The 24,653-nt window shown below is 43.2% G+C and overlaps 1 protein-coding gene across 2 annotated transcripts in view; it reads right to left on the reverse strand.

Annotated features, from left to right (window-relative positions):
- The window catches only part of LOC138958029 (calcium uniporter protein, mitochondrial-like), a 127,913-nt gene that overhangs the window by 64,299 nt on the left and 38,961 nt on the right, over window positions 1–24,653 (reverse strand). For both annotated transcript variants that reach the window (XR_011453270.1, XM_070329060.1), the window contains exon 4: window positions 20,242–20,346. Coding sequence is in view for 1 of the 2 variants with exons in the window: in XM_070329060.1 (XP_070185161.1) it covers window positions 20,242–20,346 (105 nt within the window). In the remaining variant the exon portion in view is untranslated. The remainder of the gene's footprint in view (window positions 1–20,241; window positions 20,347–24,653) is intronic.

Below are 24,653 nucleotides of genomic sequence, written 5' to 3' on the forward strand. Positions count from 1 at the left end.
CGGACACGAAGAAGGGAAGCTACAATCGCCCCAGGCGCCCCAGGCCATATCTATACTCTTTGTTTCCTGTGCCTGGACCATTGAGACGGTTACCTCATAGATCTGTTCATTCTTCAGTTTGTCGGTGTCAAAAGTTATATACCCCCATTCCACACAACCGTTCTTTGTCCCGTTCCCGTACCAACCAAGGAATGCTGCCACAACAATGGAACGCTGCGCAAACGGCCGTTTTTTGGCATCTTTCAGCAGCGTCTGACCATAGTGGCAGCCGCCCTTGGTCGGTAAGGGAACGGGACCTAGAACGGATGTGTGGAATGCGGGTATGACAACTCAGTGTGTGAGAGCGCTACCGTTGCGTTACCGTTGTTTTAAGTTCCTTTAATGATCCAAGCGTTCCGTTACCGATGGGTTGAGGTTCCATTACCGTTCATTCTGATCGGGAGGGGAACGGCTAAAAATTTGAACATGCAGCCCAAACTCAGCCGTCCCTACCGACCCTACCGTTCAAAGCAGTTCCGTTAACGATCAGTTACGTTCATTGTGGTTCTGTCCCGATCCCTCCCGTGCCCGCACCGTTCCTTGGTCGGTACGGGAACGGGACCTAGAACGGTTGTGTGGAAAGGGGGTATAAGACTCGACCACTTGGCTTATGGTGGAGACAGCTGGAAGATCTCTGGATATAATTGAAGAGGAGTAGTCTTCCTTTTAGAAAATGTGTACTCTGCCTTGCAGATTACAAATTTGTGCTGTCGGGGCTGGGTAAAGGGAGTGGAGGGTAAGGGGGTGGGGGTGGGTAAGCGAGGGGTAAGAGAGACGAAAGAAAAAACTGGACAGGGAAAAGTCACTGCCTGAAGTATTCAATAAAACCACACACACAAAAAAGAAATTACCACATATGCAGGTTTTCAATTCATATTTTTGCAAAGTATCTGCACAAGCATGTGTGCCTCTGTGAGTGTGTTTGTGGCTGCTTTCATGGGGTGCCTGTATCCTCAGGAATTTGAGGATTTCTTTTATCTCTCTTTTTCTGACACCGTTGATTTAACGTCATTTTTACAGGACAGTTTTTTTCCTTTCAGTTATAAGTTGTAGTAGTTTGACCTTATTGTTTTAGGACAAGTAGAGCTCGTTCACCAGTAGCAAAGACTCACTCAGTCCGTCAGTGTGCCTGAGTGTGTGTGATGGGGGGGGGGGGGGGGGGCTCTCCCGTGACTGACCACCTGCAATGTACGGACAGGTTTGCACTGGCCCAAGGGTGTCCGTTCATGAGAGGGACTGCTGTAACAGCAAAACTAGTGTGAAACATAAGTAATCAATATATCCACTTGACTATATTCACAACAGGGACCTATCACTCTTCTTTGCATGTTTTTATGCCTACGGATTTTCAAATACTCTGCAACACATGTAGGCTAACCCAAATTCAACATGTGCCCGTACAATACCGCTTCTTTTATGAAAACATTGCTTCGGCCATGTTGATTTTAATCAACCAATTTTCTTGTCTTTTTATTGCAATGAGCCGGATTATGGTTAGTTCTGTGCCACACGAAAACGTGATAGCAAAACAAGCGGTTCTGTTAAAAAGCCCCACAGTGAAGCCACGTCTGCTCCTCAATGTCGAGAAATCGTGTGTAACAATTCCCCTGTCCTCATCCTCCTCTTCATCCTCCACCCCTATCAATCACACAACCGCTTAATTCATTTTTTCATTGCAATGTGCTGAATTTGTTTAATGTTTTTTTGTGTGTCTCGCGAAAGCGTGAGCAAAACAAGCCATTCTAAAGCCCCAAAGAGAAACCACGTCTGCCTCTCATGAGTGTTAAGAGCCTGCTTAAATCCAAAACCACCCCTCCCCCCTCCCCCACACCCCCGCCCCCCGTTCTAATTCCTCCAATTCATTGTTTCATTGCCATCATCTGGATCATGGTGTTTATTGTGTCACATAAAACATGCTTGCAAAACAATCCATTCTGTGAAAAGAATCCACACCTGATTCTCCTCAGTGTCAAGAAATTGTGTTTAAAAATCACCTCATGCCTCCTACACCCCTTGTTCCCTCTTCCCCTTTTCATTGTCATGATCTGGATGTCTTGTGTCAAATAAAAAGCATGAGTAAAAAAAAACAAGCCATTTGGTCAAAAGCTCCACCAGGAAGACATGCCTTCTCCTCCTTAGTGTGAAGAAATACGTATGTTGACTCTTTGTCACACGAAAGCCCAGCGGCAATTTCTGACTGTCAAAATATTTTCCCACTGCAACCGCTAAATAAATAATGCCGGCTACTTTTAGTGTCAAAAATGACATTCTGTTGAGGTTGCGGTTATTCTGAAAGACAAGCTAGAACGCTAAAATTTTCTGTGCAAATCATGCAGAGGCTACTTGTGTGTGTAAATAAATTTTATGAAGATTGCTCTATTTTTGTTCAATTTATGACGTTTTGTTTGGGTACTCTTTTTTGGGGGTCACCCTGTAAAACGAAAAAATACCAAGTCATCTTTCTCATCTAAAAACGCCGGTGTAACATCCCTTTTGGTATTAATTCTAGTTTGACCCTGAGGGACCATTCCGTGGGTGACGAAATGGATGTTAAGTTGGCAGTCTGAGACGAGAAACAGGACATTCTGTTTGTCTCGGCTCCGTGCGAGGTATCCTGTCGTTCTCGGCGCAACCTCCACAGTGAAGATGAGGAAAGAAGCGAAAGCGATTCCGAAGAATTCAAACACGACTCCACAGACACTGCTTATTGATGGCTTGCTGGTGTTGGCTGAGGCACCTTATGAGCAAACATTAATATTTCCTCGGGTAAATAATCTTTCTGTGTAAACACCATATTATTGCAGAAGTGTCTCCGCTTGCACGAAACGACTGGCCTATATTATATAGTACCTCGTTTATAGTTTTCCCTGCAAACCCCCCTCCACACGTTATTTGTTTCATGTTCTTTTCCTGAAGATTGTGTGATATTGGAAGCATCCCTCAGAGCACCAGACCTGTCCATCTAGCCATACAGGCTACAACATTCATCAACTTCTAGAGACTCTCATATTACATAGCGTTATGCCAATTTGTATTGCCAACAAAATGTCCATTCACAGTGATTTCCACAATTTGAAATACCCCCTATTTATTACTTGCTTAAACTTCCGTTTCCGTTGTGATCATTCTAGTACTTGACATAAAACGTAGCTATTAGGGCCTTTTGACAAAGAATAGAACCTGCTACTATTACGTCCTGCACTGTACTGCTTTCATCGACTTGTTCAGCATACATACAGGCCCATTTGATCATTTGCACAACTGCTTTCATCGGTGAACCAAAACACATGGCAAGATCTTCATACAGCTATTGATTTCCTTTTAGTTTCATATATATATAGAAACGCAAAAGAGACCTAACAGAATGTATTTTCGTGCCTCTCAACCTTGAACTGAGATATTGGTGACAAAATGAACACAATACAAGTACTTATCTTGAAACTCACTTTTGTCTCGCAGTGGTACACGTATAGATCTGTCATATCTAAGGTAAACAAGAAATTCCTCCGAGGTAGGAAAAACACCCCCGTCCTTACCATTCTCACTGCCACCAACTGAGAAGGTTATTTCCCTTTGACCATTAATATGTCCCTCTATAAATCCTTGTAGAATCTTAATCCACCCATAACTCCCTAACCGTGTGTTTGACTGGTCCCAATTTTTGTAAGGACCGTCTCAGGAATGTATAGAACCTGTTCACCAAGTTTGGTGACGATCGGTCCGTTCATTCTTGAGATCTATATGCGAACACAAACACACAAACACACAAACAAACAAACAAACACATCGACCGAATCCTATACACACCCCTATAACGGGGGTGTAATAAGCAAATACACATTTCGACATGAGGCACTTGACATTATTCTGCTAATTTTGTCGTATACTTTCACGGTAAAGGTTTCGCAAAGAGCTCTTTAGTTTATGTGTAAGACATGTCGACGGACACGCTTGAAGCATGTTAGTAGGTATGGTTTTCCTTATCGTAGAGCGTTTTTGTGTATGCATGTAACACGGCGGCCGAGGACGTAATAATATGATAATCTGTCTTGTGTGTGGCACTGCACACACACACACACACACACACACACACACACACACACACACACACACACACACACACACACACACAGTCACAAACACAGACACACACGCACACACACACACACACACGCATAGGCATAAACACAGACACACACACACACACATAGGCACACACATAGGCACACACACACAGGCACACACACAATAGGCACACACACATAGGCACACACAGAGACACAGATGTCACTACGCCTATCAGCGCAAGGACCACAAATTGCAGACTACATGACACTTCCAGCATTCACTCTCCCTCTCAGTATCGTGATTCCACATGAAGAAGTACCAACCCGTTTACCCCCTTGAGGAATAGTGCGGTCAATATTGACACGGGTACTCTACCCTACATGGCCGGACACGTCCTACATTTCCATGATCCAATTTACACACAGTATTCTCTCGGTATGTCAACACTCACTGTCGCAAGCACAAGGACTCTGGTATGGTTTTTGCTTTCTGGACAGTGAAGGATTGGTCATTTTAATTATTCGACAAAGCTGAAGGTGCCCCACAAAAGATCTTACAATGCTTGCGGCACTTCTTAAAAAAAAAACCTAACGAAAAAAACCGTCCTTTGTGTGTAGAGATACAGTGTACCTGCGACGGGAGGCCCCTCTAAAGAGTGGCCACTTTGTATGAAAGGACAACTTCTGGAGTCCTTTTGTCTATTACCTTCACCAACATAAACCTGTCATGACAGGCCACCTGCAATGTTGGGACACCTTTAACTGGTCCAATGACAGGTACCAATCTGCCACCACAGATCTGCTCAACACTTTTACAATGGATAAGAACAACTTTTCAGTTCCACTTGGACACACGCCAAGAATCAACACGCCTCGCTGCTTCCTGTGCACAGTTTTGGTTTTGTTGCAGCACTACTTTCCTAACTACACCTATGTCAATCTGAAAAATTAATTCAGCAAACAATTCCCATATAGCACAGGAAGCAGCCAGGCAGTAGATTGTTGGTGCGTGTTCAAGTGAAAGAATGCTTTTATCCCATTAAACAAATCTTTGCAGGTAAGAAACGTATCTTGAAATATTCGCCAATGCCGGCAGCACATGTCTAATGTTGCATTCACAATTTTTTATGTTTTTATTTTTTTATTTTTTTTTAACTCTAATCGCACGGTTTGGTTTCTGCAGATCTTCTAACTTAAACGAGTACAGACAAAATGTTGGTCTCTGTCATGTGCAGACATCTGAAATTTAACGTAAGGAGCTCATACAGCCAACATGATGTGGGGAGAACATTTTAAGAAAAATTCGCTGACAGCCAACATTTCTCTGGATGTCAATTTGCCTCCAGCCAGGTCTTACATGAGAAGCCACGGTAATTATGCTAATTAAGCCTTCAGCGACCAAAACTGCTGCCTGCATGATGAGAATATTCAGGGCCGAATCGATTGCCCATCTTCTGTCACAAGACCTGAACAAAGGAAGAGTCAAAGATAATGTGACTTCTACCATAAATAACCCCCCTCCCCAATTTAAAAATTCCCATAAAAGCTTGTTTTTGTCAGACTTTCTGTTCAAAACATCTGTAAATTTACCTCCTTTTTAAGACATGATTCTCTCAGACTGTTGGAGGTCTTAAACGTGGCGTTCCACTGTACTCCTCGTCAAGCCTTTCACAATGTTACAATTAATAGCGGCGTTATTGATGTGGATCAAGTCAAAGACCAAAGACCTTACGACGTGCATGTTACGCTCCTACGTTACTATCTCAGTTACTCGTCTTTTTGATGTTATTATTACACCCCCGGTATAGGGGTGTGTATAGGTTTTTACACCCCCGGTATAGGGGTGTGTATAGGTTTCACTCGATGTGTTTGTGGCGGTATTTGTGTGTTTGTGTTCGCAAGTAGATCTCAAGAATGAACGGACCGATCGTCACCAAACTTGGTGAACAGGTTCTATACATTCCTGAGACGGTCCTTACAAAAATTGGGACCAGTCAAACACACGGTTAGGGAGTTATTGGTGGATTAAAATTATACAACGACTTATAGACGGACACTCCCGTTGGTCAAAGGGAAATAACCTTCTCAGTTGGTGGCAGTGAGAATGGTTATTTCCCTTTGACCAACGGGGGTGTTTTTCCTATCAGAGGAATTTCTTGTTTGTTTTGCTTTTAGAACTGTATGTTTTATGCTTGATTGTTTGTTTGCTTGTGTGTATGTTGTGTGTGTGTGTTGATTGTTCAAAGGCATACTGTCTGTCTGTCTGTCTCTCTCGCTCTCTCGCGCTCTCTCTCTCTCTCTCTCTCTCTCTCTCTCTCTCTCTCTCTCTCTCTCTCAAACAGGACTCAGAATCATACCGACACGGTTGGCCTAGTGGTAAGGCGTCCGCCCCGTGGTCGTGGGTTCGAACCCCGGCCGAGTCATACCTAAGACTTTAAAATTGGCAATCTAGTGGCTGCTCCGCCTGGCGTCTGGCATTATGGGGTTAGTGCTAGGACTGGTTGGTCCGGTGTCAGAATAATGTGACTGGGTGAGACATGAAGCCTGTGCTGCGACTTCTGTCTTGTGTGTGGCACACGTTATATGTCAAAGCAGCACCGCCCTGATATGGCCCTTCGTGGTCGGCTGGGCGTTAAGCAAACAAACCAACAAACTCAGAATCATTCCAGCGTCGCGGACGACGCTGGTATCTGCGGTCGGGAAGACTTTCCACGAATTTGCCTGCTGGGCGCCGCCATGTTTTCTGTGCTCGACTGCGAGCAGACCACAGGCACATTACACCCACAATTCTTGTAGGCATACACAGACGCAACATAGCATATACAGGTAACAGACAATAACACCCACAACACTTCAACTGCATATGAAAGGAATAAAAATAAATCCGCAAATCAGTCGCGCACAAAACACCAGAAAGAAAAACAAGGAGTACCAAAGCGGCGTGCAGAAACTAAACTGACTCGGAGACTGAGAAGAAACATTTATCACACGATGTGGATAGCAAACATTAAAATAAAACAGATAAGTCAAGCAAAAAATAAACACAAATATCGAAAACACAATAAACAAAGGTAAAGAAAACAAAAAGAGATGCTTGCCGACAGTCAGTGTGTGTGTGCGTGGTTTGCCGTGTGCGTCAGCGGGGTGTGTGTGTGTGTGTGTGTGTGTGTGTGCGTGCGCGTGCATGCGTGCGTAGGCTACGTTCTTGCGTGTGTGCGGCGTTCGAATGAGAAAGAAGAGAGAGAGAGGATTGAACAATGAGGTCACGTTCTCTGTCACATGAATACATATACACACACTGAAGGCAACTTCGGACACGAACACTTGCCAACAACTGTGGTTGGACATGCTTTTGAAATGTAATATTTTTTCGACATGATTTCTGGACATACGAATCCCGCTGTGTTGCCTACTGATGTTGCGAATGATGAAGGTTTTGAGTTGACTGACCTTGAGGAGGGATTGCATCAGGCGTTTATCGTCTCAAATTATATCCTTGCTACTTTTCAGGAGTCAACTATTGCCATTCATGGTAACTTGGATAGTCAATGTTTTTATTTGTTTGATTCCCATCAAAGAAACAGAAATGGTAACCATTCTTCAAATGGCGCTGCAGTTTTGATGTCAGAATTGATTGATTTTCTCAAAAGCCATTATCAATGTGTTTATCAATTAACACCTGTTCATTTCTGTCCAACTGCAATGCAAACTCAATGTGGAGGAAACAAGGATTCATTACAAACAAGTCATCCCTGTACATCAACAGATTTATGTACCTCAATCAATACTGCTAGTATGAGTGACAGGAATCTAAAAGAAAAAACAACCAAACGCAAATGTACTACTACTTCTACGACTCGTTTGAATGTAAAACAGAAATGTAACACTATCTGTGACAATGACGGTTCTACGACTCGTTTGAAGGACAGTATAGATCGAACCTTAACCCACAACTACGACAATTTGTGTCAGACTTTTTTGAACAAGAAAATATGCCTCTGTTCAACAGTAACCAAAACATGGAAGATGTTTTTGAAACTTTACAGAAATGTAACACTAGCCTATCTGTGACAATGTTGCTTTTGAATTGAACCCACATTTGTTGAACAGGAGAGAATGTTCCTGTTCAACAGTGCCCAAAACACTGAATCTGACGTTTTTGAATCTTTTCTGTCATCTAACTGAATCTGACGTTTTTGAATCTTTTCTGTCATCTAACCCAATTGCTCATGACTTCATCGATCTTGAACATGCCTACTTTTCAAAGAAAGACAGACAAAAGCGAAATCTGCATGTTAGCCATCTGCCTGAAATGGTCAATGCACTTTTGTAAAATTGTCACAGCTGTAATGCACTTTTGTGAAATGGTCAGTGCTGTTGTGCACTTATGCAAAACTTGGTGCTGTGCTGTTAACATTTGAACAAAATGCATTTTGTTCAAATGTTTAGTGCAACTTGCTACTATATAATCGCTGTATGCGCTTTGTGGTAATAATGCACTGTTGTGAAAAGTTTGCGCTAAATGTTGGCACTATGCATCATTGTTGGAGCACCCTCCTGTAGATGCACCATGCTGAAAAATGTACTTATGAATCAAGCATTGACTGAAATAAACAATTTATATATCCAGCACAACATGCAATTCATTAACTTTTGACCCTAACCTTTAACACTTCCCAAAATAAATCTTTGGTGGACATTGCATCGACGCTGTTCATTTTGAATGAACATTTTTCTTGTGCACACTGTCAAGCTCCTAAGCCCTGTCTCCAACACATTATGCCTAATCGCACAACCTCTGGGTGGAAATCGACCAAACAAGGGAGCAAGCCCAGCAAAGCCAAGGCAATTACATAGTGTCCTCTCGCAATTTAACAACGTCCGAGTGGTCAGCGGGGCAAGCAATCTTTCTCGTCCTCTTCTGGAAGCACAGCACTAACGCTGAAATAGCCATCACGCCTCTGTCATGAACCAATCGGCCCCACAGTACAGTGCAATTCCCCCGCCCCCCCCCCCCCCCCCCCCGACATCCCTTCTGATCTAAGACCCCCCCCCCCCCCCCCCCTATTCTCCCTACTAGGACCTTGGTTTTTTTAGAACGTCTGTTAAAAAAAATCTGCACAACTCCCTCCTTTTAAAGACCTGATTTTCGAAGTCTTAAAAGGGGGGTTCCACTGTATAACGACCGCCTCTCTGACCGCTAGACACATTAGAATACGGAGTCGCTGATCAATTGCGTAGAAAGTACCGTTCATGTTGAAAGGGCTTGCGAAAACTCAGGGCAAAGGATTGAAGGTCCAAAAGGATGTGAGGGAGTGACCAAACCAAAGAGAGCCGATCTAAAGACTGAGTAGAGGGGAAGGGGGAGAGGAGGGGGGGGGGACTGTAGTGTGTGTGTGTGTGTGTGCGTGTGGGCGCGCGTACATCTATATTAAGAGAGAGAAAGAGAGAGAGAGAGAGAGAGAGAGAGAGAGAGAGAGAGAGAGAGAGAGTATGTGACAAAATCGAAGGATGGTCTACTCCCATTATCTGAGATAGGGAGTCAAACTTCTTTCACAAGGAGTGTGTCTTAAAGGGATGTTATATTTCCCTTGAAAAACCTGACTAGATCTGAGACGGTGAGCAGAATTGTGTCCACAGGAAGGACTCTACCTCTAAGATTGTCTGAGGTGGACTAAGGCGGTGACACCCTTTAGATTTGCAAACCTAGCAAAGTAGGGCCAAAGAAAAGAAGCAAATCATATAGAACATGTAATTCGCAACGCTGGCAAGAAATTAGTCGTAGTCTCTCTCCCCCACCCTCCCCCTCCCTCTCTCTCTCTCTCTCTCTCGCTCTCTCTCTCTCTCTCGCTCTCTCTCTCTCTCTCTCTCTCTCTCTCTCTAACTCTCCCCTCCGAACTAAAAAGAGGCGGACCAGCGGAAACGCAGACGGAAACAGCGGTCTCCGCCGGTCTTTTCAGTAACAGACAGGGTTAGTTAGGTCTGTCAGTTGTGTGAGTGGAATGTCGAGGGCAACCCTGATTCAATGATTGGCTTCCCTCTGCCAAATGCGGGTCAATGGGGTCGTGTGCATGATGGTAGAAAATTAGGCGTGTGTGTATACGTGCGCGTGTGTGTTTGTGTGCGTGACAGTGAGTGTGTTTGTGTGTGTGTGCGTGCGTGAGTTTGTGTTTGTGTGTGTGTGTGTGTGTGTGTGTGTGTATTAAAGTGAGTGAGTAAACGAGAGGCGAGAGAGAGAGAGAGAGAGAGAGAGAGAGAGAGAGAGAGAGAGAGAGAGAGAGAGAGAGAGAGAGAGAGAGAGAGAGAGAGAGAGAGAGAGACATTCAGACAGAGAAACCCACCGACAGATGGACAGAGAGACTGACAGACAGACAGACAGACTAAACACCGGCCTCTACTCCACGAAACCGACAAATCCGACTCCAAGATGACACCCATCGTCTGGACCATCAAAAATGACACTAGCAACAATGATCGGAGACTTATCATGACAGGTATGACCTTTCTCGCGAAAGGACATGAACAATAGAAGAACACTTTTCGCCTACGCAATGGCAAAGAACATTCTTCCTATAATCGTTGGCCCAGAGCACGGCAAGTGCCACGGAAGGCTTCACAAGGGACTTGAAGAGGACCACCGAAGAAACCATAAACCTGACGTCAAAGTGAGAGCAGCGAAGACACCCTTTCTTGGTATCGCTGGTAAGACTATCGACCTTGTGAGGGATCACTCTTTCTCGTCTTTGGGGAAATGATTGTATACCTCATCTGAGACCTGTCATGTATGGTCATGTAGATAGTGTAGACAACAAGAAATTTGCTCTCAAAGGACATCATCGCCAAAACCATGCCTCTTACCGGAAAACAGAGCAGCCTACATGGTCTAGGAAGTGATCGCATTGCACGGACCGGCTCATTCTGAGTTGCTGCTCAGTGTCGCTACTGTTAGGCAATCAAAGTAGTAGACCTGCGCTGTACATCTGTTTACAGAGATGACATGTATCATGTTGGTGTCGTGCTGGACTTTAAATATATCGTCCTTTCCGCGTACACAATCTTGTTAACCAAATCCGATCTGTCCACGATTTTTATTTGGATTTTTTTCTTTTTAACATAATTTGATAAGAGCATCCTGCCCGGGAAGTAGGTGTCTGAAATCGAAAAAGATTTGTTCATGACTCAAAACGATTCGTTGGCTGGTTTTTCCGATCACGTACCCGACATCGGATTGTCGTATCACAATGGCCATGTTTCCTGATTTCACTTTCATCCCAGCAAGCCAAAACCGCTACAATCTCTGGCAGACAGCCACATTCTCTAAACCTTCATCACGAATTTCAGGCTTCATGGCGAGACCCTCTTGAAATACTGGGATCCGACTGGTATATAATTACATATCTCCCCCTTTTCCTGTAAATGCCAGTCCAAAGAGCGAGTAGGATACGGGACGGATTCACAAAATAATTGAGTGAAATCCCAAAATCGAACAACCGAGTTACAGATCGTCTGGAGGACAATGCTGAATGTCAAGGAAAAGATTTGCATGGTACAACTCTCCCAGCACCATTAAAGCTCCAATCATTCTCGTGTAAGTCGTCATGTTCACCGTACACCACAGTTCTGTTCTGGCTTCCACACAGGATGAGAGCTTCCTTCCACTCAAACCAATGTAACAAATCAACAGCTGGCTTCCACACAGAATGAGAGCTAATTCCTTCCACTCAAACCCATGTAACAAATCAACAGCTGGCTTCCACACAGGATGAGACTAGATAGCTTCCTTCCATTCAAACCAATGTAACAAATGTAGCCTGGATGGCTGCTTCATATGCAGATTGGGATTGTGTTGTTGTTAAATTCGTTTCATAAGTGACACATATATATATGCAGCCCGAAAAGTGGCGAGTATTTTACTCGCCATGGCGAGTAGAAATGTTCATCTACTCGCCAAATGCGTGTTAAGTTGCTGAAACAAATTGTTGGTTTGGCTAGTAAAGTTTGCTCTCTGACGAGTACATTTTCAGAATCACTAGCCCACCATTTTTTTTACTTTCAGGGCTGATAAATATGTCAATCTGCTAAATTAAATCCCCACTTATTCGACCATTTTTGGAATACATCTAAGTCAAAAGGTGCTCTCATGGATAAAACAATGTGGGTTTTTTTGGTTTTTCTTTATGCATATTATGCATACAATCTATAGGTGTAAAATCAACTTTGTAGTAGCGTCTTCAAAACAAAATTAAATTTGGATAAATAAGTAAATGGTGAACAGTCAAGTTATTAGTTACACCGCTGCCTCCTGTCAGTCAGTTTAACACAAAAGTATCAACACACTCAGAAGAACAAGAAACAAAACCCAGCAAAACTACGTATAAAGGATAGTGATACAAAACACAGAAAAACTGAGAAAAAAGAGGCTTTTATCATGAGTGTAACTGTAAGCCCGAACAGATCTGTGATGTTGAACATGACGTTCGTGGAAAAGACAGTTCCTTTAATCGCGAGGGTACAAGCTCTCAGACCGTTCCTCTTCTTTTTCGCATGTCTGCTGTTCTTTCCCCCTCCCCCGGCAGGCAATTGAGACGGAGTGTACCAAGAAGTTGGCAAGTTCAACAGAAAAGATCGACAACTGGGTGCCATTTGCTTTATCTCCCTTTACACAACCTCACTTCAAAATGTCAGCTAGAAGACAGTTATTGACAGAAAGATTTGAATTTAGTTGGTAGCTTTGGCATCTACGTGTACGTATCTATAAGAGCTTTAAACAGCAAAGCCCTTTGAAAGATTTTTTTTTAAATTAACAAACAAACAAAATTAGTTATTGGAAAATTCATTTATGGCAAAACAAGACAAAATTAAATTGTCTTGTTTTGTCACAAATGAAACGTTGCAATAATAAATAATCTGATTTTTTTTATTTTGGAACGCTGGCTAACTATCTATCTGCGTTTGGATTTATGTAAAAGAATACCATCCCCAGGTTCTTCTCAAAAGGACATTATTCAATATCAATTCTGGGACATAGTTCTATCTAAAGAAAACAACAATCACACCGTCTGATACGCCCAGTTTTGGGTATGATTCTAAAAATGTATTTACAAGTTCTGTATCGTGACTGTTGCCAGACGTTCCTCAATATGACCTTGCCTTTGGACATCCGAGTCAAAGTGCACCTGAGCCACCGGGGACCTCTCTTATGCAGTCCACGATGGCGTGGGATGCTTCTATTAAATGTATCGGGATCCAATCCATACCAATGCGAATGAAACTCCTCGTTCTGGTGACAGCGTTAGCATTCAACGACAGCTCCAATTATCTCGTCTTTGTCACAGCTTGAGGGACTACATACTAATGGTAATGATAGAATTTGTTATAGACTCAACATAAACAGTTACTTGTTGAAATATACAGTCAGAGACTGCAGAGTACAGTACAGTCTGTGTACTCTACAGTCTCTGATACAGTCAAGCTGTCATGGAAGTAATTACTATAACAAGCAATAAGCGAAATGAACAACAGCCTGTTACAGCCTGGAATTACAGTGTCGCAGAGCGTCGGCCAGGCACACGTGAGTCAAAGGCGAAGAAGCTCGTGCGATGCGACAGTAAAAGCCAAAACCGTGTCTTCATTAAGAAATTAAGCAGATCTGTAGTTCCGCCTTCTGCACTCTTTGTCGGAAGCCCAAGAATACGTACAAAGTTCACGTCAACGTATGTCTCGCGTTCGGGGAGGATGATTTCAGACAGCCTTTTTCACGTTGAGAGAAATTTAAGGGCAAGTGACCTTACATGATGACTCCAGATTTTGTGATGAATTGTTCGATCTTGCACTATTGTTACAAATAAAGCTTCTACAATTCTTCTCAGACATGTTTCATGTTCCTCGAATACAGGACCTAAAACCGTTTACGCTTTAAAGAAACAGAGCAACAAATCCTTCGACTTGGCGTATTATCCTTGTTTTCATCAAAATATCGGACCTTTCGCTTCGCTGATAACACGATAGCTGTTAATACCTAGTTAAGCACCTGATGAAAAAGCAACCTACAAACTACACTTATGCAGAGATGCCAGGTTAAAAAAAAACAAGTCGCGTAAGGCGAAAATACAACATTTAGTCAAGTAGCTGTCGAACTCACAGAATGAAACTGAACGCAATGCAACGCAGCAAGACAGTATACTCGTAGCATCGTCAGTCCACCGCTAACGGCATAGGCAGTGAAATTGACAAGAAGAGCGGGGTAGTAGTTGCGCTGGGAAGGATAGCACGCTTTTCTGTACCTCTCTTCGTTTTAACTTTCTGAGCGTGTTTTTAATCCAAACATATCATATCTATATGTTTTTGGAATCAGGAACCGACAAGTAATAAGATGAAAGTGTTTTTAAATTGATTTCGAAAATTTAATTTTCATATTAATTTTTATATATTTAATTTTCAGAGCTTGTTTTTAATCCAAATATAACATATTTATATGTTTTTGGAATCAGCAAATGATGGAGCATAAGATGAATGTAAATTTGGATCGTTTTATAAAAAACATATTTTTTTTACAATTTTCAGTTTTTTAATGACCAAAGTCATTAAGTAATTTTTAAGCCACCAAGCTGAAATGCAATACCGAAGTCCGGGCTTTGTCGAACATTACTTGACCAAAATTTCAACCAATTTGGTTGAAAAATGAGGGCGTGACAGTGCCGCCTCAACTTTCACGAAAAGCCGGATATGACGTCATCAAAGACATTTATCAAAAAAATGAAAAAAACGTATGGGGATTTCATACCCAGGAACTCTCATGTCAAATTTCATAAAGATCGGTCCAGTAGTTTAGTCTGAATCGCTCTACACACACACACACACAGACACACACACACACACACACACACACACACACACACACACACACACACACAGACACACACACAGACACACACACACACACACACGCACGCACATACACCACGACCCTCGTCTCGATTCCCCCCTCTACGTTAAAACATTTAGTCAAAACTTGACTAAATGTAAAAACATCACACAATTCAAACTCGCAACCGCTTTCTGGCACACCACAACCCTTATTATCCTTGGAGCAATTTCAACTTTCTGTCTTAATCCACCCATATTTTTCCAAAGAAAAAAAAATACACTGCGGTAATTTCACCGACAAGCGTAGACTTTCAAACCAGAATTCAAAGGCGGCCGGGAAAGAATTTAATGGCGACGCCTGCAATTACAGTGCCCTCTGGTGGGGCCTTGTTTCCTGTCGTCTGGGACAGCCGAAACTTGCAGAACAAGCTATTGATCAGCCAAGACCTATTAGCGCCCGCTGCCAGGATAGGTGATCGCTCCCGGCCCGAGACACGGTCTGTGACAATTCTGTCCCCTTTCCCGCGCTTTGCGTCGTTCGAACCCGTTCTTATCATTCTCTACACAAACTCCTCAGCTTTCTTTATCACAATCCTCTCGCTATCCCAACCATCACCATCCTACTCTCATCCTCAACCTCCGTGCCCCCCCCCCCCCACACACGTCTTTTTTTTGCCAGTATGACAACTTCACCGAAGAGGACGACGCTGTCGCCGTTGCCCTCCACTTCATCCTCCAGCACCTCGAGACCCCCAACTCATATGCCCGCCTCCTCTTTGTGGACTACTCCTCGGCCTTTAACACCATTATCCCCCAAAAACTCTATGACAAGCTCCTCCTCTTTGACCTTGCCCCTTCCCTCTGCCTGTGGCTCCTTGACTTCCTCCTTCAGCGCCCCCAGACAGTCAAGGTCAACGGCCTCCTCTCCAAGACGCTGGTCCTGAGCACCGGAGCACCCCAGGGGTGCGTCCTCTCACCGCTGCTCTACTGCCTCTTCACCAACGACTGCGTCGCCTCTCATGACTCAGTTCAGCTGGTGAAGTTCGCTGACGACACCACAGCCGAAGGTCTCATCACCGGCGGTGATGAGACCGTGTACCGCCAGGAGGTCGACTGTCTGGTGTCGTGGTGCGACAACAACAATCTCCTGCTGAACGCCACCAAGACCAAGGAGATGGTGGTGGACTTTCGCAGGAAAAAAGGCCCTGTGGCTCCACTGGTCATCAACGGCGATCCCATCGAGATGGTGGACTTTTTCAAGTTCTTAGGCACCACCATCTCCAACGACCTGTGCTGGGATGATAACGTTGACGCCATCGTCAAGCGAGCGCGGCAACGCCTCTACTTCTTGCGCCAGCTCAAGAAGTTCCGCCTCAGCCAGGTCATCCTGGTCCAGTTCTACAGGGCCGTGGTGGAGAGCATCTTGACATTCTCCATCACAGTGTGGTACGGCAACACCTCCCAGCTGCTCAAGAACAAGCTGGAGCGTGTGGTGCGCACTGCTAGCAGGATCGTCGGCTGTGAGCTGCCCTCCCTAGCATCCCTCTATGCCAAGCGCATGCTGTCCAGAGCCCAGAAAATTGTGGCTGACGAGTCCCACCCTGGCCATCCCCTCTTCGAGCGCCTGCCCTCAGGTCGTCGATTCCGATCCCTGGGGGCACGCACTCGACGTCTCCAGACCTCTTTCTTCCCCCAAGCTGTTTCCTCCCTTAACGCATCCCATCCCTCAGTTGGGCAGCTTCGCAGTCGGTGATCCTGCTGGCGGTGAGCTCACCACATCCTGTGACTCAGTGTTAGGTGGTGGTGGTGGTGGTGGTGGGGAGGGGGGGGGGGGTTGAGTGGGACTTTGATGTGTGATTTTTATTTTTTTCTATATTTTTAGCTGCATGATTTTAGTCATTCATGAGTGGGTGGGTGGAGGGGATGGGCTAGTTCTAACTATGCATTAGATTATAAAATTGTATTCTGTGTAGACCCTTCCACCAGCATCTTAGACCACTCTTTGTACTTTTTCTTTTAATAGATGATTGTCATTTGTTTTACCTCATGTCTGCCCTGCGTGTGATGGTGTGATCGTGACTGCTGTAGTGTGGGCGTGTGTGTGTTGGTGTGTATGTCAGTGAATGTGTGGGCGTGTGTGTGTGTGTGTCAGTGTGTGTGTGTGTGTGCGTGATTTTACCAACACTACGCTAAATTCCTTGTGCTTAAAATGTTTTTTTAATGTCACTTGGCTCAATAAATACTGTATTCTGTATTCTGTATTCTGAGGAAACCACAAGAGAGAATGGCTTGCATCATCACATCAAGTAGATGGTATACATATGAAATAAGACTGAGACAGAATGAAATCTTATTTGAACCCGTGGGTAGTACACTCTTGTTCTGTGTGAATGAGGTTTTACGTTTATGACCGTCCCAACCAACCCCACCATTTAGGCAGTAAAAGTGCACAAAAACACCTCACAGCCGGAAGAGTTAAAAAATAAATACCTCTTTCCTTCTTTCAACTTGGTTTTCACATATTACGCTAGGAGCACTTTTCTAAACTCACGGATGCCATAAAACAACGTTTCGTCGTTTCAGTTTAGATTTTTCGTCTTCGTTACATTAGAAATTGCTGACTTTAACGACATATGTTCTGATTTTTGTTTTATTTCCTCTTGTGACTCAACATGCCTTCCGGTCTTCGGGGACTCGTAGACCTAAAAGCTTTAAGACAATTCCTGTGCACGAAACATGACAAGAAAGATATCCGGTGGGGGATTATAGCTTGCTAATGCGGACATAGAAAATAACAAGGGTGGGGGTAAGAAAAAGGGGGACGGGGTGCTGAGATATATCCTGTGGGGGTTATAACTTGGCAAAGCAGAGGGAGAAATTATCTCGGGATGGGGGGAGGGGAGGGGGGAGGGGAGGGGGGAGGGGAGGGGGTGTGAGAGAAAAGGGTGGTATGGGGCACAAAAGTGAAAATATGCAAGAAAAAGAAAAAGAAAAAGCTGACAGCAAGAAAAGGGGAGATAACAGTCCGTGAAAAAGCGGAAGACCACAAACCCAGGAATGCATCAGAGCTGATCAATTCTTCTCCTTCGACAACTCGCTCTCACACTACTGACATTTCTAAATCTCGTCAAACCGGCGTGTTAAATACAAACTGAGCCAGCAAATAGCTTTGTTTAAATAAGCGAACAAGGGGGGAAAAAATCCACAAAGCGTTTTAAAGGTCAAGGTATCAGCAGCAGCAGCAGAATGCAATATCAGAAGGCCATTAACAGAGTATCAGGTAATAATCATCTGTCTTTGTCCGGAGTCTATCAGCCGACATTATATCCTCAACAAAAGAATGGTTTTAGCGTTGTAAAGGAAACAGACATAAATACATGTATCTCTCTCTCGTAATCTTTAGTGAATCGATTCATTTTGTTTTGTGTTTTACGTTTTGTGCTGTTCACAAGGTCGATGCTGGTCATGGCTAAATGCCAGCGTGTTTTCATTGACACAGTTCTGAAACATGTATACAGCAGCTTACAGAAGCTCAATTTGTCAAAGCTGTAAATGAAAATAAAATAAAAAATATTAAAAATCAGATATCATAAAAATGTTTTCGTACACTTGCATATGGGGCTTCCAAACTTAAATTGCTTAGGAGAATGAAAAAACTTTTACACCTGCCGTTTGGACTGCCAGCTCTGCTAAATCCCACCAGTTGTGAATATGTATGTGCGTGTTTGCGCGTGGCAATAGCGTCCAAGGGGAATATGTGTTTAACGTTATACAAGTAAAAAGATGCACCATAAGCAAATACATAAATCACACAATAACAACATCAGTGGTCTTTCCGTTCTGACAATCTCAAACCCGTCAAAAAATTAGGTAGTAATAGAGAGGGAATGCCAAAACGGAGATACGTGGACAGACTTAACGAACGGTAAATCTGAAAAAGGGAGAAAATGTTCCATCGATTTTTGTGATGGATGTTTCGCAGCATGTTGATTTGGTATTTAAGCAGTTACACACGGAATCTCCGCTCTCCAAGCACACAGGAGCGGTTTCTGCATGTGACTTTATCTGCGTGTGGTTTCACAAGAAAAGTCGCATGTCGCGGTCTCCTTGTGTATTCATGGGCTGCAACTCCCACCAACACTCTTGTTTTGTGTGAATGAGGTTTTACGTTTATGACCGCCCCAACCAACCCCACCATTTCGGCAGTCAAACTCCGCGTTCGGGGGGTGCATGTGGGGTACTTTCAGGTTTCAATAACACACTGAACTCTTGAATAAATTGAAGGGTCTTGTGCTTTCGTCTACACACGCAGAGGGAGGGGGGGGGTAGGGCGCGAGCATGTCTACCTATTAATTGCCCGAGGAAATTGCGCCCGTCATGTCGCGGCCAAAGACTAAAGTGAAAAAGAAGTTGCCATGACAACATAGACACATTCCGCAAATAAACTCGGCTTTGTATAGGTTGAGAGCGAATTTTACTCGGACAAACATTGGAGGGGCCAATCATTAGCGAGGGGTGCGTCGGAAACACGTGGACAGAAGCACATGTGACTTTATTTGTCAGTGAAAAAAGCAAGAGTATTCACTCTTTCGCAATCCATACAAACACAGATATTGTACAATCCATACAAACACAGATATTGTTATCCATACAAACAGAGATATTGTACAATCCATACAAACAGAGATATTGTTATCCATACAGAGATATTGTACAATCCATACAAACACAGATATTGTTATCCATACAAACACAGATATTGTACAATCCATACAAACAGAGATATTGTACAATCCATACAAACACAGATATTGTACAATCCATACAAACAGAGATATTGTACAATCCATACAAACAGAGATATTGTACAATCCATACAAACAGAGATATTGTACAATCCATACAAACACAGATATTGTACAATCCATACAAACAGAGATATTGTACAATCCATACAAACAGAGATATTGTACAATCCATACAGACAGAGATATTGTAAAATCCATACAAACACAGATATTGTACAATCCATACAAACACAGATATTGTACAATCCATACAAACACAGATATTGTACAATCCATACAAACACAGATATTGTACAATCCATACAAACACAGATATTGTACAATCCATACAAACACAGATATTGTACAATCCATACAAACAGAGATATTGTACAATCCATACAAACAGAGATATTGTACAATCCATACAAACAGAGATATTGTTATTTCCGAAAATGGTCTATTGGAGTGCTTGTACTCACTGGTTGGTGGTGGACTGACGATGTACTGTTGGTCGTTGATAACAATGGTAAAATCCGACTGCAGTAGTACATCCACTGGGGTAGACTTCGATATCCGGCTTCCGTCTGAAAACACAAGGATAGCAACCGGTTAGTCATGACATTGTTAAATGAGCGTTATATAGTGGCTTTGTAATAGCATTTCTTCATGCATAAAGATGATAACGGAGACGTTTGAAGCGTTCTTAAATTTGTGGTCCAGCGTGTTAAAACATATGAGACATGAACGCATCGTACATTCATCCATACCAATCCATATCTACCAAAGAAAGAAAATAAAGAAATGAAGAAATACATAAAGAAACACAAAAGAGGAGCAGAAAAGAAAGAACATCTTGAAATGTTGGATATCATACGCGATACTTCCAATCTAAAAGAAAAAACGTCGTGATTGTTATTTTATTTTTTTATGTTTTAGAATGTTCTTTAACTTTATTAAACCCCGTTGAAATCACAATCATGATGCAATTCCAAAAGCTGAAGTAATATTTCACGATTTCAGAGAATTTTGATTTCATAACACTGAATACATGGCAGTTGATCATGAACAGGAAAAAAATCCTCACCGTGAGGGTACCGTGAATTGTGAACATACCCCCGCCCCCTCCCCCTTCTCATCTATAATCATATGTGTTGGCAACGCAAGCGGAATACATGCATGCGCAGAAACGAGACCATCAAAATCACGCCCAACTCGCACGCTAAACAAACATTCAACACGTCAAAGAAAGTTGCACACAGATGCCAGTGGAAGATTTAGCGGCACTGCTGGAAGTACATTGCTGCTACGCGACTTGCATGCAATCGCCTCAACTCCCTAATGACTCGTTCGTAATGACGTGATTTATATATTGTAGACGATAACGAAACTTCGCGAAAGGTGCAGCCTCTCTCTGTCCCTGTCTGTCTGTCTGTCTCGGTGTGTGTGTGTGTGTGTGTGTGTGTGTGTGTGTGTGTGTGTGTGTGTGTGTGTGTGTGTGTGTGTGTGTGTGTGTGTGTGTGTGTGTGTGTGTGTGTACGTGCGTGAGTTCGTGGGTTGTTGTTGTGTGTGGGTGTTCTTTTTGTGTGTGTGTGTGGGGGGGGGGGGGAGGGGGGGGTATTTAAATGTTGATTCCACTGTATATATCCGTATGACTGCCCGAGTTTGTGTTTATGTGTCTGTTCCTACCTTTTCTCTACCACAGGAGTGTGTGTCGATGTGCCTGACCGGGACTGGTCGATCGAAGTATCGCACTCAATAACCAGCGAACATGGACTTAAAGATAGGGGAAGGGCCCCTAATATGGACCACTTTTTGTTTATTGCTGATAACTAGCTTGTTTTCGTGCAAAGAAGTATCATTTTGTGTTTGGTAGTCCTTCTCTCCTATTAGGTTAACCGTTAGGCCTAATTAGAGTGAAATAGCTGTGATAGACACTCAGCAAAAATTAAATACAGAAACAATCACAAAGGGTCCATATTAGGAGCCTGGGCGCCTAATATGGACCAGTGAAGCGGCCTTCACGAATCACTGTAAAAAGCCCCCTATATTTTAAAATAACATGATACAACTTAGTGTACAAGTCAGCCTAATTAAAATATGCTCTAGATTTATCTGTTTCGGGTTGATGAGAGCATTATTTGAAGCACACCAGGAAACTAAAGAAGCTTATCAAAAACAGAGTGAAAATAAGTGAAATTATCAACTTCCACGAAAAGAAGACTTTTTGTTGCATTTTTTTTTAAATCTCGAGGGCTAGTTATAGGTTATTTCCAGCAAGCTTCTTAATGAATGAATGAAAATAGCCTTTAGCTTTTATTTTCTTCGATTTGTTGAAGGTGGTCCATATTAGGGGACTCGCACATACTTTGAGATTTTGCTATTATTTTTTGTTTGCAGTAGAAACTCGGGGTCAACACTGCTAAAATGTAACAAATACGGTTTTAGCTGTCATATATAGCCATTTTTGTGTGATAAAAGCTTTGGCTGTGGACAGAAACGAGTCCGTTTTAGGCGGCAAATTTAGAGTGAACGCTGCCAAAAGTGAATAAAAGAGAAAAAGCCTAACGGTTTTGAGATTTCTGTTTCTGCAACTGTTTTGACATGTGCAAGTTATCCAGAGAGGGTGAATACAGAGAATAAAACTTTTTTGAGCGCTCTAGCGCCGTTAGTTTGTCAGAACAGAAGGTGGTCCATATTAGGAGCCTGTCCATATTAGGAGCCCTTCCCCTACTTAGTTGAATGACAACCCCGCGCTTTTCTTAAAACTCATAGTACGTCACAACTGAGAAGGGTTGCTACGTTGAGAATAGCGCGATTGGAGTCAAGAGGTCATTTCGGGGCGCAACCGTCGTTAGGTTGTCCATAGACCAAATAGCCTGGACCGCCAACTCGTCACGTGACCCTTCGAGGTTACGACGCTCGACTTTCAGGGGCGCGTCGCGTCCGGTTTGAAAGGCCAGCGATTCGAAGACAGTGAAAAGAAAGCACGCTCCAGTTATTTGTGACAATGGGAGGTGACAATGAACTGGATTTTCCAAAACTCCAAACTAAACTTAACAAAACTCATCGAAAAACATGTTCCATATGCACTTTCGCTGAGTTTATTTTAGCATTTTCAGAACTTACCTCGGCAACTTCGTCCATGTTTACAATCGACACCGGATATCCCGTCCCCCTGATTTCTGAAAGGCTTGTAAGCGTAGGTTCCTAAATGCGAGAGGCCGCTACCTCGTAATAGAGAGAAAGAGCTGAGAGAGAGCAAGTTGGCGGTCCAGGATAAATGGTCTATGGTTTATCTGAGACGAAGAAAGGAGATTCCTGTCTGTAAAACCCTTGACGAGAATCTTGGCCGAATGTCAAGAATCACGATCAAAACGCATGTGGTCTCGGTTAGCCTAGTGCTAGCAAGACAGCAAGTATCCGGATTATTCTGACATGGAATAACGTACTGCAGGTTACTGCAGGATGGAATGTGTTCACTCGAAATCGGTCATGATTGTCAGTACACACACTGCTTTATATCGGTCAGATTCGTGTGCACATTGGTCCTAAACACAGATTTTGAACCCAAAGAAAGTAGGAAACAAGTCGCGCAAGGCGAAATTACTACATTTAGTCAAGCTGTGGAACTCACAGAATGAAACTGAACGCAATGCAATTTTTCAGCAAGACCGTATACTCGTAGCATTGTCAGTCCACCGCTCGTGGCAAAGGCAGTGAAATTGACAAGAAGAGCGGGGTAGTAGTTGCGCTGAGAAGGATAGCACGCTTTTCTGTACCTCTCTTCGTTTTAACTTTCTGAGCGTGTTTTTAATCCAAACATATCATATCTATATGTTTTGGGAATCAGGAACCGACAAGGAATAAGATAAAAGTGTTTTTAAATTGATTTCGAAAATTTAATTTTGATCATAATTTTTATATTTTTAATTTTCAGAGCTTGTTTTTAATCCAAATATAACATATTTATATGTTTTTGGAATCAGGAAATGATGTAGAATAAGATGAACGTAAATTTGGATCGTTTTATATAAAAAAAAAATTATTACAATTTTCAGATTTTTGATGACCAAAGTCATTAATTAATTTTTAAGCCACCAAGCTGAAATGCAATACCGAAGTCCGGCCTTCGTCGAAGATTGCTTGGCCAAAATTTCAATCAATTTGATTGAAAAATGAGGGTGTGACAGTGCCGCCTCAACTTTTACAAAAAGCCGGATATGACGTCATCAAAGACATTTATCGAAAAAATGAAAAAAAAAGTCCGGGGATATCATTCCCAGGAACTCTCATGTAAAATTTCATAAAGATCGGTCCAGTAGTTTAGTCTGAATCGCTCTACACACACACGCACAGACACACACACACACATACACCACGACCCTCGTCTCGATTCCCCCTCTATGTTAAAACATTTAGTCAAAACTTGACTAAATGTAAAAAGAACCAAATCACATGCTGATTCGCAACGCTGATTCTCTTCCTCCCCCCCCCCCCCTCTCTCTCTCTCCCCCTCCCTCTCTCTCTCTCTCCACCACTCTCTCTCTCCCACACATTCTCTCTCTCTCTCTCTCTCTCTCTCTCTCTCTCTCTCTCTCTCTCTCTCTCTCTCTCTCTCTCTCTCTCTCTCTCTCTCTCTCGATCGACATGCAATCTATCTGCACTCCAAGTTGCACGTGCATGCCTGCAGACACCCGAATCAGTACAGTGCATGTCGGATTGGCAGATCGGGGTCAGACATGCCAGCTGCGGATAACTCATTGCTAGTCACGTCGATAGTTTTGTTCAGTTCTGGACAGACATGCACATGATACAAGAAACGGCAGACGGATTCTCAAGGATTTCGTTTGGCGTTGCGAGTCGGCGAAATGACGAAACGTAGGCTATTTCA

The sequence above is a fragment of the Littorina saxatilis genome, linkage group LG2 (assembly GCF_037325665.1).
Source record: "Littorina saxatilis isolate snail1 linkage group LG2, US_GU_Lsax_2.0, whole genome shotgun sequence".
NCBI classification, from domain to species: domain Eukaryota; kingdom Metazoa; phylum Mollusca; class Gastropoda; order Littorinimorpha; family Littorinidae; genus Littorina; species Littorina saxatilis.